Source organism: Ambystoma mexicanum, chromosome 6p, assembly GCF_040938575.1.
Source record: "Ambystoma mexicanum isolate Mex_15411 chromosome 6p, UKY_AmexF1_1, whole genome shotgun sequence".
NCBI lineage: Eukaryota > Metazoa > Chordata > Amphibia > Caudata > Ambystomatidae > Ambystoma > Ambystoma mexicanum.
This window is the reverse complement of record NC_090935.1, coordinates 274,205,279-274,222,605: the sequence shown is the minus strand read 5'-3', so window position 1 is coordinate 274,222,605 and position 17,327 is coordinate 274,205,279. Positions and strand designations below refer to the sequence as shown.

Here is a 17,327-nt window from a genome sequence, read left to right as displayed (position 1 = left end):
TAGCACTGATGTTAATGTACACATTGATTTTTATGTTTTTGTGGTAGTATTCTTTGATATTTGAACATAGTGTATGCATGCATTTCATTTGACTATGTGCAGTCTTTATGTTATTTACAGTATGTGAGTTGAACATGCTTCGCAAATGAGTAGAAATTTAAGTTCATGAAATTCACGACTTTTTACAGCTGTGTTCTAGATAGCATAGAGGTTTGGAAGTGATAGGTCGTTATAGTAGATGGGAAAAATTTTAATAATTTCATATTATAACTAGACATGCTAACAGTCGGGAACACCTGAGAGGGAGATTTCACCACAGCAATCAGGAACATTTATTTTTTTCATACGATTGCATTGGGATTGGCATTAATTTAGGTGGGAGACAGTAAAAAATGGTGACATTTTTCAATGAAAAATCGAGTCTCGCGCGTAAATCGGGAGGGTTGGCATGTATGTATTGGCTACGCAGATTTAGTGGCATTACTTTGTTTATATGGGTTCATAAGAGTTATACATGTACTCTGAATAAAATATGCATACCTGTACTTTGTAATCATGCATGTGGATATGTATGGAGCTGTAAGTAGAAATCTTCGAGACTTGTACAGTAGTTTTTGTAGTAGGTGCTTTCCAATGATATTCAGAGTGATCAACTGTACATTTGAAGTGCGGAACCCTGATGGAGTTTAGATGTAGAGGTCTTGGATGTGATTGGTTGATGGTTGTGTGATTGCTTAGCTGTATCCATTGAGGGAATGGAACCAAGAGTGATGTGGAAAGGGTAGAAGGGCTGACTAAGAGTTAGGTGCCGCACGGACACCGCGGCTGTTCGCGGGTAGGGCGTGCCACATACAGGGTTTTCCAGCAAATCCAGCATGGAAAGGGGACTGTAGTGATCAGATATTGACGTTGTTGATTTGTGTAGAAAGAGAGTGTGTGTAGTGAAGAGGACAGAGGTGGAGAAAGTCAAGGTGTTGGTGCTTGGAGATATGTTTGTCCATGGTTTACAGGAGTATTCTCAATGCAGGCATGCAGCAAACAATTTCGATGTTAGAGGAGTGGGGGTGGTGTGGAGCGCTCTGACTGACTGCAATATAGAGGCATGTCTCCAAGTTTGCAGAGATATGCGTAGGATGAATAGTCCCCATGTGGTAGTTTTGCACTATGGTGCTTTCCATTTGGGATACGTGAGTTCCCCTACTTTGTTGGCAGATTTGGAACAGTTGGTTCAAGCAGTACTCGAGATCATTCCCAATGCGGTAATGTTTTCTGGATTACCTCCTAGAGCAAAATGGGACAACAGTTCTGTTTTTTGTCCTGATCAAAGCATTGCTAGGTGTGCAATCAATTGAGGCATGCATGCTTTCATGCTAAGAGCTGGTATGTTTTTCTGTATCAACGAGGATATTGTTTCGAGTAATGCTGCTTATTTTGAAGCAGATGGCGTTTCTCTATCTTTTTTGGGAAATGCCATGTTCTTTTGGAATGTAAGGGTTGCTTTGGAACAGGTTATGTGAAGATTTTAGGAGTAAAGTAAGAAGAAAAAAAAATCCAAAAAATACAAAATAACAGGTGTCTGTCAGGCATCTGCAAAAAAACCAAAAAAAAAGCTCTTTCAGAGCCCATCTTAAAGGGGAAACGGGGAACACTATTTACATGTACATTCACCACCCTCAGATCTTCTACATGTCCGCGGACATGGCGGTAGTCTGTGGACAGCGTGTATTACATACAGGCATTCTGGGGTGGAGAGGCATGCAAATGAGAATGAGCGGAGGTAGGGATTGGTCAGTAAAGATTAGTGGGTGTGTTGTCTAAGGAGAGATTTAGTGAGGACGTATTTTTCCTGAGAAAAGAATAGATAGCTCTGGCTGTGTGTTTTCAAAAACAGATTATCTGGATTTTAGGAGACTCATGGATACATTGGTTGGAGGTGCATGCAGAACGTTGTGGTTTATCTGCAAATCTTGGATTCCCTCATGTGGAAGTGCACTGGCATGGAGTGCGTGGAATGAAGTGGCTGGAGTTGGTACCTCTCTGTGCTACTTTACAGACAGAGCGTCATCCTGACATAATTATAATTCATTGTGGAGGGAACAGTTTAGGACATGTGTCTGGAATTTCTTTGCAATTTGCAATGAAAGGAGGACTTGAGAAGGTCATGGACATGTTTCCAAATTACAAAGTAATTTTTTCTCATATTGCACAAAGACAAATGTGGCTGCGTTCTTCCTCATTTGGTCCACAAATGGAGAAAGCGAGGCGCAATGTCAATAAGGCTGTTTGTGCCTTTCTAAGAGATGTTGGCATGTCCTCTTTTCACAATGAAAATATTATGTTTCGAACCACATTCATTTTTCGCAGAAATGGAGTCCATCTTACATATGCTGGCAATCAGACTTTTCTGAGAAATGTACAAACCTTTTTTGGAATTATAGTCCTCTATTTTGCAGTAGATGTTGACGATTCCAAGTTTTTCAAATACACAAAAACACCACCAAAAGGCTCTTTTCAGAGCCATCACTTACTCCCAGAGAAAAGTGCATTGGTTTTACTAGGGCAGCACCCCAAAAGTTTTTCTGTACTAAGACTGTCCGCAGACTTTTAAAAAAATGTGCAGGGACCTGCACTGTTTGTTTGAAAGTTCTATTTTTAAACTGAGAAAGGCGGCTTTGAAAAGAGCCTTTTTTTGGGGATTTTTGTTTTATATTTTTTTGGGCTTTTTTGCACACCACAACCTAGGAGAGGAGGGCAAAGGAGGGTAAGCAAGGGATACCAACCACGGGGATAATAAAGGGCAGGGGGGAGATAGGAAGATGTAGGGTGGCCGTTATTTAGGTAGGTAGCAGGTCTTCTGGTGGTCTGTGACCGTAGTCTCGAAAGCACTTCAAAGACTCTCCCCCCTGCAGAGTAATGCGTCACAGTACATACACAATATTGTGACCCTCGAAAGGTAAGGGTCAACAGCATCGCAAATGATCTGTGAAGCAGCTGGAGGAATGCGCTCTCCCACAGGAGTCTCTTGGAGGAACTCCACCTACTACCTTCATCATAAGGTACAACCTTGCGAATGTCCGAATGTTACTATTTAACATGGTAAGATTAATAATATTGCACATCCATCATATATGTTGCACACAATAGCTATCTTTCTACATGAGTAGCTTAGTATACTGGAAAGAACCTGATAATAGAATGGTATTCGTATCAATGCATTACTTGATGCACTATGTACCTCATGAAATTTCTTGATGAACATTATATAAGAATCCCTTGTACAGATTTTTTATGAAAATAAATGCACATATGATGTCATCAGTGACATTTGTGATGTCATCTTTAATGTCCTGGGTGTTAGTCTTAGCAGTGCACAGTGGTGGCGCAAGTTATGGTTGCTTAGCTTAACATAACTGGCAAATTTAAGGTTTTTTTCGGTTTTACTTGGAACCATAACATCCCTTTTACTGAATTTCATAGGTTTTTAGTAGTGCAACTTAACCATAACGTCCCTTTAACAAAGTTGTTTTTACTGTGTATATATATATATATATATATATGTGTATGTTTTATTTTATGTGATGATAAACCCCTTGGTCTATGCTACTGTGGTGGAACCTCCACCCTATAATCTAAATCTATCAGACCTCCATCCACTCAATTTCATTATGGACGATCCCAACATCCCCTGCTGAAACGGAGTGGTGGCTGCCCCTATCGTGAAGCCATGTGAAGACCCGCCAGCCCCTTTGTATCCTGCCTTACTGCTGCTGACGAAACCTTGCGGGATTGTAATATTGTCAGGAGGGAGCAATCTTCGTGCACTAGTATATTAGACCCTGCCGTAGGCCTCCCTGCCATATACTGCGAGAGCAGCCAGGTCGAGCAACTCCCCTCTTCGGGTGAACCATATAGGATGCTCCAGCTCCCCTCCCCTTCCTGATCTGTTTGAGACTAATGAAACCTTATTCTCAGCCTGTCACCCGTGAACAAAACATTCCCATTTAATGAAGCGCTCCCCGACCCAACATCCTTGCACTTAGCCACTAGTTAGCTGGCACTAAATATGCCAAAGAAAGTGAATGGAAAAAGCAGCCCTGAAAAGTGTGACTTTGTATGAGATGTAACACACCCCAGGCAACACTGCTAAGATCTTCACCAGCACACTGAAATCAATGGACCTGCCCCCGTCCCTGCTTGGACCTTCTAATCTACTCCAGGCATTCAGAGCAGCCTCCACCATGAGACCTTTGGTAGGATCTTGCACACAAGATACATCAGCAATGACTTTTTACTACGATTTCAGTTACAAAACTTGAGTGATTACAATTGGTTAAACATTAAAATACATATAGATTACATAAGGTTATGACTATCTGATGGCTCCCTCTGAGCCCAGCCCAACCTAGATAACTGTTTCACTTCATCACCATTTTAGCTACTAATTGGCTGGTGCTATCCATCATGGGCTGTGTGGCGAGAGGGTTTACCATTGGTTGGCACATTACTTACCAACCTTGGATACTTTGACGGGGCATCAAGATTTGGGAGGCACATAGGGTAGGGATAGAGAGAGAAGTCCATGGTCTGCACTAATTCCAATTAAAAGTACTCCTCATCATTTCCAAGCCATGTAGCCTATCTATTCCTTTGCATTTGGCCTGGTGTATCGTCTTGTGTCTGTGTGCAGTGCATGAGTTCAGCTGGTGTCTTATCGACACTTGGCTTATAATGAATAGCTAGTTTTCTTCATGTCCTGATCATGTGTTAGGGGACCGTGTTGGAGAATGAATTTCTTCCTGTTTACTGGGATTTTAGCTAATTCTGATGTGCATGTTGTGCTCTTTGTGGCCATTGGGGAGACACTTTATCTATCCGTGACAAAGTCTTTTGGCATTCAGATCTCATGCACCTGGACATCAATGGCTGGTTGTTTCTTTCCAAATCTTAATTAAATTGGGCGTCTACTGCTTTTTGTTCTTGGAACTATTGTCTCGTTTCTGTGTTCTGCACGCCCACTACTCCACTTTGTGCATCTGACCTTGGCGTTTGCTGCAAACTACTGCGTGGGCAGCTTCGAGGCTTCAAAAATGTTTTTGAGTTTCAGCCTCTTTGTCTAAGGCCTTCCTAACTTGTAGGCCTGCTGTGGCATCTGTTCTAAGAAAGGACTGTACTTCTGCCCTTTTCGCATCCATGTTAGCGACCTATATTCAAGTCTGTACATGGTACATTCACTCTGTGCCTCTACCATACGATGATTTCCCTGCCCTTGTATGCTGCATTTACCCATGCATATTTTTCCATCTGCCCTGTCAGTGTAGTGAGTTCTTCTCTTGGTATCCTGGAATCCTCCACCCTTCCATGTTATCGATAGCACATTACTTTTGCTTTCTACTATTGCGCTATAATCCCTACGAGTGTCGCACAATCTAACTCTTTATGGCAGAGGCATTTACATGTACTTATTTGAAATATTGTTTCTTAGAACCGGTCTTCGCTTGTCGCCTTCCCTCACCCCTGGACTCATGGGGCGGTAGGGCTGCCTCAGCTGATCTTGTTTCTCACCTGTACGGTACTAGGGAAGGGTTGAGTAGGAATTGGTTCTTGAATATTTATCTGAGTAGGGCCAGTTGGTGGGACCTGCATATTCATCTGCCCCATTACACTCTCTTCCCCTCAGTATTCGTGCCCCATTCTTAATGTCTTCTCCTTTAGGCTTATTCTTTAAACCATGGAGTATTTCCCCTCTTCCCAGGGTATGTTTGCCCAGTTCTTAATGACTTCCTTTAGGCTTATTCTTTATTCTGTTGATCGCATTAAAACAGTTCCCCTTAAAGGGCTTTATATTCCGCATCTCACCAATTTCACTGTGACAAGTTTCTTTCGCTCCATAATGATGCCCCGGTGGCCTTCCAGTTCTCCTGTTCTCCCCGTTACCTCTGTATCTGCAGCAGAACATTATCGGGCTCGGAGCTCGCTCAGGTTCTCTTCCTCCAATTCGATTCTCATGCTTTTCAATCATATCAGTGTCACGCCCTTGGTCCTTTCTCTCCCCGGCTAGGTGGTTTTGCTGCTGTTCGACGGGCGCACGGCCTACCATGAAGTTGTTGTGGTCATGCCACCACCAGGATAAGGATTCCCTTCTCTTGTGATTCTCTCTGCCTACGGCCTCCAGCATTTCCCTCTGGCGTTCATGGCTTCTCTGAATCCCAGGCTCCTCGGCTCCCCAGGCCACGTTGTCGGGGGGGGGGGGGGGTTTCCCGTGTATATGCTTTTTTTCTCGTGCTCTGTTTTGCCTCTCCTCAGTGTGCTCGCCCTCTTCAATGTGCTCGTCTCAGTTATACATGTCTCTCCTTAAAGACACAGGTGCTTGTACATATTTCGAAATTTTAGTTGTGTCTTCAGCCACATCTCTCGATCTTATAATGTTCTTCATATTTGATCATCGTCTTAGGGAGAACTCCCAGGCAAGGAGGGCAATTTGTTAGGAGTTTGCGGAAATTGAACTCATGGAAAGCCTAACTCCTTCCCAATCCCAAAAGAAATTGCGAGTCCAGACAAGTAGCAAGTTCAACTGAGGTTTATTACTGCCAACAAACCACAGGGGATGAAAGGCTCAGAGGCAAATCCGTGCACAGCTCGAAGACCGACTCGCAGGCCAGTTTTGATAGAAACTTATGTCACACCCTGGGCCCTTCTCCAAAAACCTAACTCCACTCTGGATTGGTAAATGAGTGGTAGTTCCCCCTATAGTAGCACTCACCTGTGTCTCTGCACGAGTGATGGACGAGCCCCCATTGACCTTGAGTCTTCACTTCCCCTGTTTCACCCGAGGAATACCTTGATCTTTAGTAGGGTGTGCACTCCATCCTGCATTCGCAGGGGCGTGATTCACTCATGCGATTGGTGCCAATGTCTGTAGGCTGAGTTCAGATGCCAAGCGCTGTTTTATGCCTTCACAGAGAGGCCGAGTGTTCAAGGCGCCAGTTTCTTCACTGGCTAGAAAGTCCTTCCCACAAGTGAACGTTGCACGGAGAATGTTTGTCCAAAATTGTCCGTATTGTCTTGGTTTGCTGGTATTTTTGTGGGTGAGTAGCGCTGCGTGTAGAAACTAGATGCTGGTAGATTTGCGCAGCGCCTTCTTCGAGCGCGCCTGGTAAGGTGTCTCCCTTTCCCTTGCAGGAGAAATTATGTGGTATTAGCGCCTCAAGTCCGGGTTTAGCGCTACGGGAGACTTGGTGGTTGGGTAAGTATACACAGAGGCTTTTGGTAAGTATGCGTCGTGAGCGCAATGAAAGAAGTGTCTGCGTTATTAGGGCGAGCGCAATGAATAATGCCTCTTCTTTCTTTTGCAGGGGTTTGTGTGCTCGTACAACTCACCTGGATTGCAGTGTCGCGGGAAGATTCGGTGAGTATGCGCAGCGTTACTGATGTGCACGTAACGCAGTTCTGCTTTGTTCTTACAGGTGCCGGTGTAGAAGTCCCCACTCGACTGGATATGGGGGTGGAGTAAGAACTGCGGTTCTTCCGGACCAGGTAAGCTGAAGCAGAATGATCTGGAGCGGGTAAGCAGAAGTAGGATGATCCGGAGCAGGTAAGCAGAAGCTGGCTGATCCAGAGCACGGCAAGTGTGTTGCTGATAGAGCTCACAGTAAGCAACACGAAGCACTGGAAGAATCTTGGGTGTGGCTTATATAGCCAGCCACACCCAAACACTAGAGAGCTCATGAATCGTCATGCACTTCCTGTTTGGCAACAGGAAGTGGTAACCAGGAGGTTACTACAAACACTGGGAAGGAATTAAAGGAGGGATTTGCTATGGGTTCTTTGTGTGCCTATGCCAGGCCTGCCAGGCCTCCACCCAGCTTGCCCCAACTACCTGCCTGATACCCATGACAATTATTGGATTGGACATACCTATGTTCGGTGTCAGGCCTGGACCTTCCCCAAAAACTGTTACTTAGTTGTTAGTGTGCGGACCTAATGATTCGTCGGTGGCCCCAGCTACCCACCCCTATGGTCATGATTTGTGATTGGCTGAGCTGAGAGCCCCAGGCCTGGGACAAAATCAATTCCCAGCTCAGACTGAACCTGTTCACGGTGCTATGTGCAATAATGTGTCTGCCTTGTAATCGGGTGTAGACCACTATTGCCATGAGAGTGCTCCTATCTCATTGCATGACTGTAGCTCGAGTGTAACAAAATTGTTGCAACCATTGTGTGGTCCGTGAGACGGTTGCTCTTCCCAGCTGCCAACTATTGGCCCACTATCAGCTCGGCTGGGTCACGTGTCCAGACACAGTGTTTGTGAGCTCTTGTTGTTCTGTATTTTGTGGAGAATTATGCGCCTCTGCTGTCGGCGTTACTTCGGTTCGGGGAATAGAATGTTCTTCGCAGCATTGCAACCTTGGCGGTGGCCTCGTTCCACATGTGGTGGTTCTGCTAGCACAACATTCTGCATGGCTTCAGGTTTTCTGAGACGGTTGTAGCCTACTTTGATATCCCAAACCATGGTCTGGTTTCTACTGTATGTGTTTTCCCATAGGTTAGTGAGTTATGGCTTGGTCAGGTCCCTCGAGTGCTCCTGCCATTCCATAGGGTTAATTGCATGTAAGCATTTGCAAGCATTCACACATGGTTTTCTTGCTTCGTTGCGGATTCTGCGTTGCTGCGATAAGCTAATAGCAAAATAACAAACGTGCAGACAGTATGTGCATGTCACTGTCCTCTAACTCATAGAACTGTATGCATGTGTTCTTTGTGTATTTGGGTGTCCCGGATGTGCGGATGGAACGTGTGCTTCATGTCTGACGCTGCTAGGTCATTCTGGTGTCTCTAAAGACTTGAGGCATGGCTTCTCAGCGCTTTAGTCGATTCTGTCCATATAGCCGTCACTGGTTCCGTCTTGTGTTTCTTCATCCACTTTGGGTAGTGTTCGCATGGCACCTGGGTTGTAGGATTGGCTGAGAGGGCATTTCTCATGGTGCTTGTCCATCGTGGGTGCAGTGGGGATTGGTGTGAGCTCGTACGATCAGTGGCCATATTGGTCTTTGGTTCGTCTTTTGGTTGGAATGTCCTCCGAGACGGGGGGGCGCATAATTAAACCTCTCCTCTTCAGTCTCATAAATGCTGCCATGGTAGATGGTCTAGGGAGTTCCTCACACACAGGAATGGTAGCCCTTGTCCCCTAACGGGTAGTCTCTCTCCATGAGGTGCCACTTACCCAGAACCTAGGCAGGGTCTTGCAGAGTGAGCTTGTCTCCCTAACCTTAAGGGTGGAGGCTACCCCTTGGGGAGAAGGGATGAATACCCTTGATTTGTCACACTTCAAAAATGTTGCCTAATAAGCTATTCAAAAGTATAAGCAATGAGACTTTTGCATAATTTCATAAAATATTCACACAGTGCCATCACATAGTTGAGTTCGTATATACGGGCCAAAGCCCACTGATTTCATCAAAACATAGACCAGACTGAGTCCATATCAAATTATCCTTTATGGTACTCTGCTGAAATCTAGGATAACTGAACACTGAAGGGAAGCAGCAATTAAGTCCCACAAGCTTACCTTGACCCAGCCTGTCACACTGGCGCCATAGCCAGGCAATGAGATGCATTGGTAGATAAGGGGGCATTTAAACTTTGCATAATTCGACACCCACCTTGCTTTGTGCATCAGTGCTCAAGCTGGAGGCCAGTGTATGGCTTGAATGAAGGCAGGATTCATTTCTGTTGAAGTTTCAATAGCCAGAAGTTGCTGCTGTTAGAGAGGAGCATGCAGATGAGCGACTTGTGGATGGGATGTTTCCAGGCAGTAACATTAATGAAGCTGGAATTAGAACTGCAATTCAAATCTTGAAGCCTTGTGGTAGGAAAGTGCAAATATTTAACTTGTGCATGGGTAGTTTAAGATGGCCCTGGAAGTTCCGTATTTCAGAGGTTCTGGAGCCAGTTCAAACTCAGACTCAATAATGGAAATGAAATGGGCAGTGCAAGCCAAAACCCAGCTTTATTATCATCAAAATAATGCAGGGACAGCATACAAGCATTGAATTATTGGTGCTTTTGATATGCATATCAAAAACAATGATTTACGTATTAAACATTTGTCGTAGCTGACATATGATCTTAGTTATCAAAACCTACGGGGTACAGGGATTGGTTAATAGTCGTTACTACATATACATTCAATAGGGGTTAGATTTCTAATTGGGAAACGCTTGTCTGATGGCTCCTCCTGCAACCGTCTCTAATTTGATAAAGGTAAAAAGACATCACCTCTGCATCTCTGCAATATGTAATTGGCTGGCACCTTGCTACATGGGCAGCGTAACAGAGAATTACATTGGTTGGCTTCTTACTAACCCACCTTGGACAGCTGAAAGGTCATCAAGACATGAGCCAGACAGGAGTAGTGGGTGAGAGGTCCACGGAGTGCTTTCATTTCAATTAAAGCAGATACCATCCCTCATTTCTAGGCCATGAGCCATGGTGATCTTTGTATGTGGCCTTGTGTGGTGTCTCGTGTCAGGGGAAACGCCTAAGGACTAAGGCAGGTGTCCTATATCATGATTTTGCTAATGAATAAGATGGTGTTCTCCAGTTATAGGTCATGTGTGATGGGACCATGTTTGGACTTATTTAACCCTTCATTTATTGGGAATTTAGCTTATACTGATGCAAGTTTTTTTTTTCTTCTCTTGCCACTATACACTGTTTAATTGTTCTTCATGGAGTCTTTTGGCTTATAGTTGTTCTGCACCTGACTTATACAGGCTGGTTGTACTCTTATGAAACTTTAATCTGGGAGTATCGGTCTTCCATCCTGGGAATTGCTATCTCGTGCTTTCACTGCAATTTTATGAACCTCCCTTAATTCATAGTAATCTTGGCTCTGGTTGCCAGCTCCTTCCTGAGCTGTGCACGGATCTGTATTTGTGTGATGTCAGCATTTTGAGTTTGCGTGAAGCCTTGAGACCTTTCGTTTAATCAGAAGCATGTTTTGTGGCTTCCAATTTAGAAAAGATGGCTTCCCATTACTGTTGCGTTTCTATGTTGGTGCGCTATATTTTTGTGCCGTTCATATTGCATTCAGCCTATACACTGCTTATGTTCGTATTCTTCATGTCTTATGGATGCTATGTTAATATTATTCATGTGTAAGTACATATGTTACCTAGTATCCGTGTTCTTCATGTTCAGTGCCCATTTGCTTTGTGTCTAAAGCATGCACATCTTTTTGTCACAACGTTAGTTTGGTTACCCGTGCCATCTTCAGCTTAGACCACGTCTATCTCCGACTGTACCTGCCTGGGATAATGGCTGTACAGTTGTTGTAGTGAGTAACGTTTCTCTCCTGTGCGGTATTGAGCTTTTATACTTTTATAGCTCACTATCCATTCACATATTCAGAACAGCACATTTTCATGGAGAGTTGGAGAAAGACTGGCACCATTTAGACACGTGCCTATAATGTGTCTGCTTCAAATGGAATTTAATGTGTATGACTGTTAGGAAAAATTTCTCTTTTGGTAACTTTGCCTCCATAGTTCTACGGACCCCCAAATGTTTTGCTTTTGTTTTTTAACCTGTCCTGACTTGTGTCAGGAGTGAAGTCTTCAGCTTTACACCAATGGCCTTTTACTCATTTTGTTATTGGGAAACTGATCAGTCCTTTAGACAATCTGGGAAACTGTTTCAATTTTTTTCTTTATACCTTTTTGCTAACTTTATAACTGTGCACACAGCATATACAAAGGTATCCCCACTGCTCTGCATTGTATCACCCTAGTCTTTTACCCTTCGGATTTTTGGTATCTTTTATACACCTAAAGACAAGCTGGTGGGAGCAATTATAGTTTAACAATTTTTGTTATTTCTATTGTGGCGTTACCCACGAAGGTAGCTAGTGCCCTAAAATGGCCACACCAGGAGATGTTCTCTTATTCTGTGGCCATATTGTTGTTTGGCCTTCTTCCTGCCTTCTCAGATCAGGAAATCTCATATAAGGTTATGCACTTGCCCGGGAAAGCTGCTGCTTTCACAGGCTACTGATGCCTTTGTGTGTTTTTGGCGCAGGAAGGGTGTGGACTGTATGGTGCCATTACACATCTGTCATGCCTGAATGTCTAGGTGTGTGGTATGAGTGAAACCCACAGTGGTCCCTGATTTGACCACAGCTAGCTCTTTTAATGGTGCAGATGTGGGCTTGAACTTGCTTTCAGGCAGAATCTTGGATACAAAGAGGGCTCCTGCAGGAATTTCTTCAGATCAGCATTGGAGCCAAGCATCCTGTGTAGAGGAGCAGCCAACTAAAGATCTGTGCATTACTCTTGAAAAGGTCCAGCATCCTTTCCTGCGTTTGGCCCGGTGAAGCTCTGCTGGACTACCTGGTGTGCGAAGGCCCTGTGTGGTGTTTTAAGCCTTAGACTGGTGGGACCAACCAGTCTCAACAGTGTGAAGTAAATTTCTCACTTTAAAGAAAGCGAGAAAAAGAAATATGTAGAAAGACCGCTTAGAGACTGCTCTGAGCAGTCTTTCTAAATCAAACTGTCATGCCCCTGCTGCACACGAGTGCCCACAGGGGCTGTCTGGCTCAGCCAGACAAGGAATGCGTGGAAGTGTCTTGATCTTTTTTGTGAATCCGTTGTGAATGTGTGTGTGCGTGTGTCTGTGTGTGTGTATGTGTGTGTGTGTGCTTGTCTGTGCAGGAGAGGTGGAATGCTGGTGGTGAAGAAGGGAGGGGCGGTGGTAGGGCTAAATGTGTGACTGTGTGGTAGAGGAGGGGGAAATGTGTTGGGCTGAGAAGGGGGTGGTGGGTGATGAAATGGGGGGGTCTTGTGGGCAAACTCACCTGATTTACTAGAAATCTGGTGGGAGAGGGTGGGGGGAAGGATTGCCTTCCTGTGGAGAGCGTTTAGAATGTCATATTTCAACAATTTAACGGCCATACTAATTCAGCTGGAAATAAAACTGTACTTTTTGTGTTTGGCCTTTAAAAAGTATTAATTACACATAGAACCATATTAATTCATTCTAGAGAATCCAGTCATCTTGAGCCTTCATAAATGTCCATGCACAGACCAGCTCTCCAGTTGCCGACCTTGCTAGAACCGTTACTGTTCCACGTTTGTACCAGTACTTTGGTAGTCACCAGCTTGTGGCGCAAGTCGCATTCCTGCCAAATTTCAGCCTCCCAGCTTCAAGGGATGCTGCTCTGGAAGGTCTTCAACCATGACTTGAAGGGCACCGGTCATCGCGCCTATGTGCGTTGGCCGCCGCTGGAACTCGCCTTCCCTCTCTGACGTGCCTTGAAGAGGCCTGCATTGTTGCCTTTTGCATTTCTTCCTCACCGATGGTGACACTCTGGAACCGACAGGAAAAATCCTTAAACCCGCAGCTCCTAGGAACCTCTCGCTGGAAGCAATGTCAGGAAAATCTAACCCACAATGTGTCCCCCAGTAGACCCATATACTCAACTAGGAAAATCAGTGGGGTAAGACATTGCAACGCTTTCATCTCACCATGTTCTCCTTAGAATAAGCCTTAGAATAAATGTTGGTGGTTCTGTCCCATTGCTTTTTGATCATCACGTCTAAGAGTAGCTGTTACTGAAAGATAGGAACATAATTTTACTTACCAGTAACTTTGTTGAATATCTCTCTGTAACATTTCACCCACACAAGACCTATCTCTACATCGGATTGGATTTATAAAGTTAGGGTATATTTCTTCTGACTGGATTCCATTCAACTGCATCACTACCTACCTTTTTGTTTTGTTGAATAAGTTATTGAATGCTTTCCTAAGAACCTAAAGGTCACTGTATATGTTTTATAATAAAGTGTTGTGTAATATTTCCACCTGTTCATTTCATTTCCTAGTGTGTTTTTGGGCCTAGAATAAATATAGTATTTTTGTACTTGCCTGTCTAAATCAGTTCACTGTGTGCACTCATTGTGGACCCCAGGCCCCACACTTACTCTCCTGGGAATAGCCTTGACTGTCTCCACGCTTGGCTTGAGTGGGTTTTGGATAACCTTTCCGAGTTACCCTGTTCACTATAACTAGGGTGGCTTCCTAAAATAGGTCCACCAGGCCAGATTCTAGAAATCCATCTCAACAAGGACGTATACAAAAATGCTACCTCTTGTGAGATTCCATAGGACTTCACGCATTCTTCCAAGGATAGTGTCACTCCAACTGCTTGTTCACAACAAGTGATTGCAGCCTCTCGTGTTATGAATAAATGCCTGTGTGTTGCCCCACGTGTAATGAAATTCAAATGAAAATGAAATGGGACAAAATCTGCAACATTCTAGGTGGCAATGGCACCATTTTTCATTTCTGAATTTGTTACGCCCTGCAACTAAAACGGTTTTGCTAGATTCATTTTGGAAGCATTGAAAGCCCGTGCTGTCAATCAACTGCATTTACTTATAACTATGTGTTATTTCTTATGAAATTTTATAAACCGTACGTATAAGGACGGGATGTATTTCTTTCGAAACTGGCCATAATAATATAGCTTAAATTTGGTAACAAAACCAACCCAGTCAGAAGAAAACATAGCAGATGCGAGGATGGAATGTATTTGTCATAACACATTTCAAGATAGTATTAGTAATGTGTGACAGAGCTGTTCCCTGCTGCAATGTCTGTAAATCGCTCTGATTGGCTAAGCTGCTGGAGCGGTCTGGTGGTGCTTTTTCATGGGCATGGTTCCTGCATGGAGCTATGTGCCCAATAAGTGTGCTGTTGATTCTGGGAGCGTAGAGACACAATTGGGTCTCGGGTGGCAGCTCTGAAAGGAAGGTGGGCACTGGCGGCCATCATACTTTGCTGTGTCTATTCCTCTGCCTACCCCAAGCTTTTCAAATCGTGCAACATGTGAACTTCCTTGCATGTATTTATCACAATTAGCTGGGATTTCGCAATTCCCCTCATGGGCGGCAGATGATGAAGAGGAGCAGAGAGGGCGTGGGGGGTCTTGATCTGGGCAGGGACGTCAAATGTACAGGTAGATACTGAAAAGGACCAGGTGGTTGTAACTTTCATACTTGAAAGTTTAATGGAGGTCGTCCGATAAGATGGGGACCCTCTGATCAGATGCTGGCCCAACACTTTTATTCTACTGTTAAGGAGGACTAATTGGAAAGTTGATGCACCAAAAAAAAGTTATTTTAATCAATAAACACATGCTATCTGTTTGAAAGTTACGGGTGCTCGCCCAGGAATGTGCATCACTGATAATTATATTATAAACAATTGTTTGTGTGTTACATCTACTAGACCAAGCAACAGACCCTAACTCAACTTCAGTTGGTAAAGGAGCGACGTGGCATTCGGTGGAACCCATCTGGTCTTGTGGCGCACAATTCCTTTGGGGATCTTGTCTTGGTTTAATATCTTGTTCAGTAGCACATATGTAAAGATATTATTTTCATTTTATTTTGAAAGTCTGTGTTGCTATCCCATTGCAGTACACATTGACCTCAAAATAGTCAGATCATCTGTTTTAGAAATCACTAGGATATGGTGGGGGTTTGGCAATTAAATATTGGAAACAGTGTTAAACAATCTTCCTACACCTCTCCTGTAGTTTCTAATGCTCGTGATAGCATTGTTGTTGTTACCAGTTGGATGACCTTTGGTTTGCAATAGTCTTTTAGCAAAATCTTGCAGGATCTTTTTGCCATTTTATTTTTGCAAGCAGCAAAACACGCTAGCCATGGTATTCCAGTTTACCTCTCAGGTACAGGCGGTAACAGAAATGAAATAGGTGGTGGGATGGTAAGGGTGGAGTAAAGGGCACAAAGGAGGCATAGCCCCATGTTAAAGCGAAAAGGTAAATGCCACATCTCTTTATAAGCAAACTATCTGGCATATATATTTATCGATTTAATGCTTTCAGAATTTGATCTAAAATGGTGTCCTGACGTCACTCTGTACCTCCATTGGTAAGTAATTGTCATTTAAGCCTAGAATGTGTAGCTCTTAGATGAGAATACAATACAAACATTGAGTAACGTTCAGTGCCTTTTAGTGGAATTGTTATTTCATGGTTAATGGTCCCCCCCTGATTATCCTTTATCTGTTCCTTTGTCCATTTTGTGTATTCACTATCAATGGAAGGTATGACCGCGACCATACATGATCTTACATTTTATTTCTGTTTGGATATAATCATCCCTTTTTATATGAAGTTAAGTGACCATGTTTAATGACAGTGAACTATGTACTGAATTGCCAGTAGAGCTCATAACTTTCTGTTGTAGCCCCAAATTTCCCATCAATGCTCAATTCCTCACCAGAGATTTTACCATATAGGTGACGGATAGGGATTGGTTTTGAGGGCAATAGCATGACTTTGTGAGCAAATGGATTATGTTTCCTCTTGTGTATTTAACGTTATGATTAATGTTTTGCATTGTAAAATGTCTTGTAAAGGTTGATTTTAACTCCCTTAGACGTGACATATTTTCTACATAGCAATCGTTATTGGTAATCAATGAGTGCAGAACATATCATTTTAAATGAAGAAATAATGTACAAGGGTTTTTTATTTCATGTTGTGGAAACTTTTATATCAACAGGGTGACGTTTTTCTGCTATTGCCCACAATAAAACTATTAACTGTTTGTTTTTTATTAAATTCTTGTATTTTGTCAGCATGGGCTCCATCAGCAATGCACCAAGCTCTGTGGGAACTTTGACAAAACAGATTCTTAAAACTGAACAACCTAAACTTGGTTGCAAAAAAGGAAACGTGAACTTGAGGTATTTAAAACTTTTTTGACAAAACCACATTTTACTTTATGCACTTGCAGCAGGCGAGATTTGATCTTTTTTTGCCCATAGCTGGCAGTAGTTGGCTAATATCTATAGCATGACGTCACATAGTTTTCCTAATTTTGGATTCTATACATTTTCTTATCAGCATGATCAGCGATTTACAACCATATCAGACTCTTGATCGAAAGCTGTATACTGTGCCATTGAAGTACATTTTGAGAAGTTGGGGCAATAACTTCTATTTTTTGCACATCAAATGTCGCCAGCTGCAATTAAAAGTAAGCAATTGAAGCTAGCCAGAGGAAACTTCATTTTTTTTTCCATTACTGTGTTTCTTTACTTTTTTGGAAGCTTGAATTATCAGCAAACACCTATTTTGATGCACTTAAATTGGGGTATTAAGTGTTAGATGACTTGCTTTGTCAAGTTGTTATGCACACTGCAATTTTGGGTGATATATTTCCATGTGTGCAGTAATTCAAGGTTTTGCATGGTCATCCATTTTGTGTCTGCTAGATAGATCTAGAAATGCCATC

At 43.2% G+C, this 17,327-nt stretch overlaps 1 protein-coding gene across 2 annotated transcripts in view; it reads left to right on the top strand.

The window, feature by feature from the left end:
* MBD2 (methyl-CpG binding domain protein 2) overlaps positions 1-17,327 on the top strand; it is an 809,238-nt gene that overhangs the window by 686,380 nt on the left and 105,531 nt on the right. The window contains exon 6 of one of the 2 annotated variants that reach the window (XM_069626989.1): positions 16,669-16,776. The exons of the other annotated variant lie outside the window; for it this stretch is intronic. Coding sequence (XP_069483090.1) covers positions 16,669-16,776 — 108 coding nt within the window. The remainder of the gene's footprint in view (positions 1-16,668; positions 16,777-17,327) is intronic. 2 annotated transcript variants of the gene reach the window in all.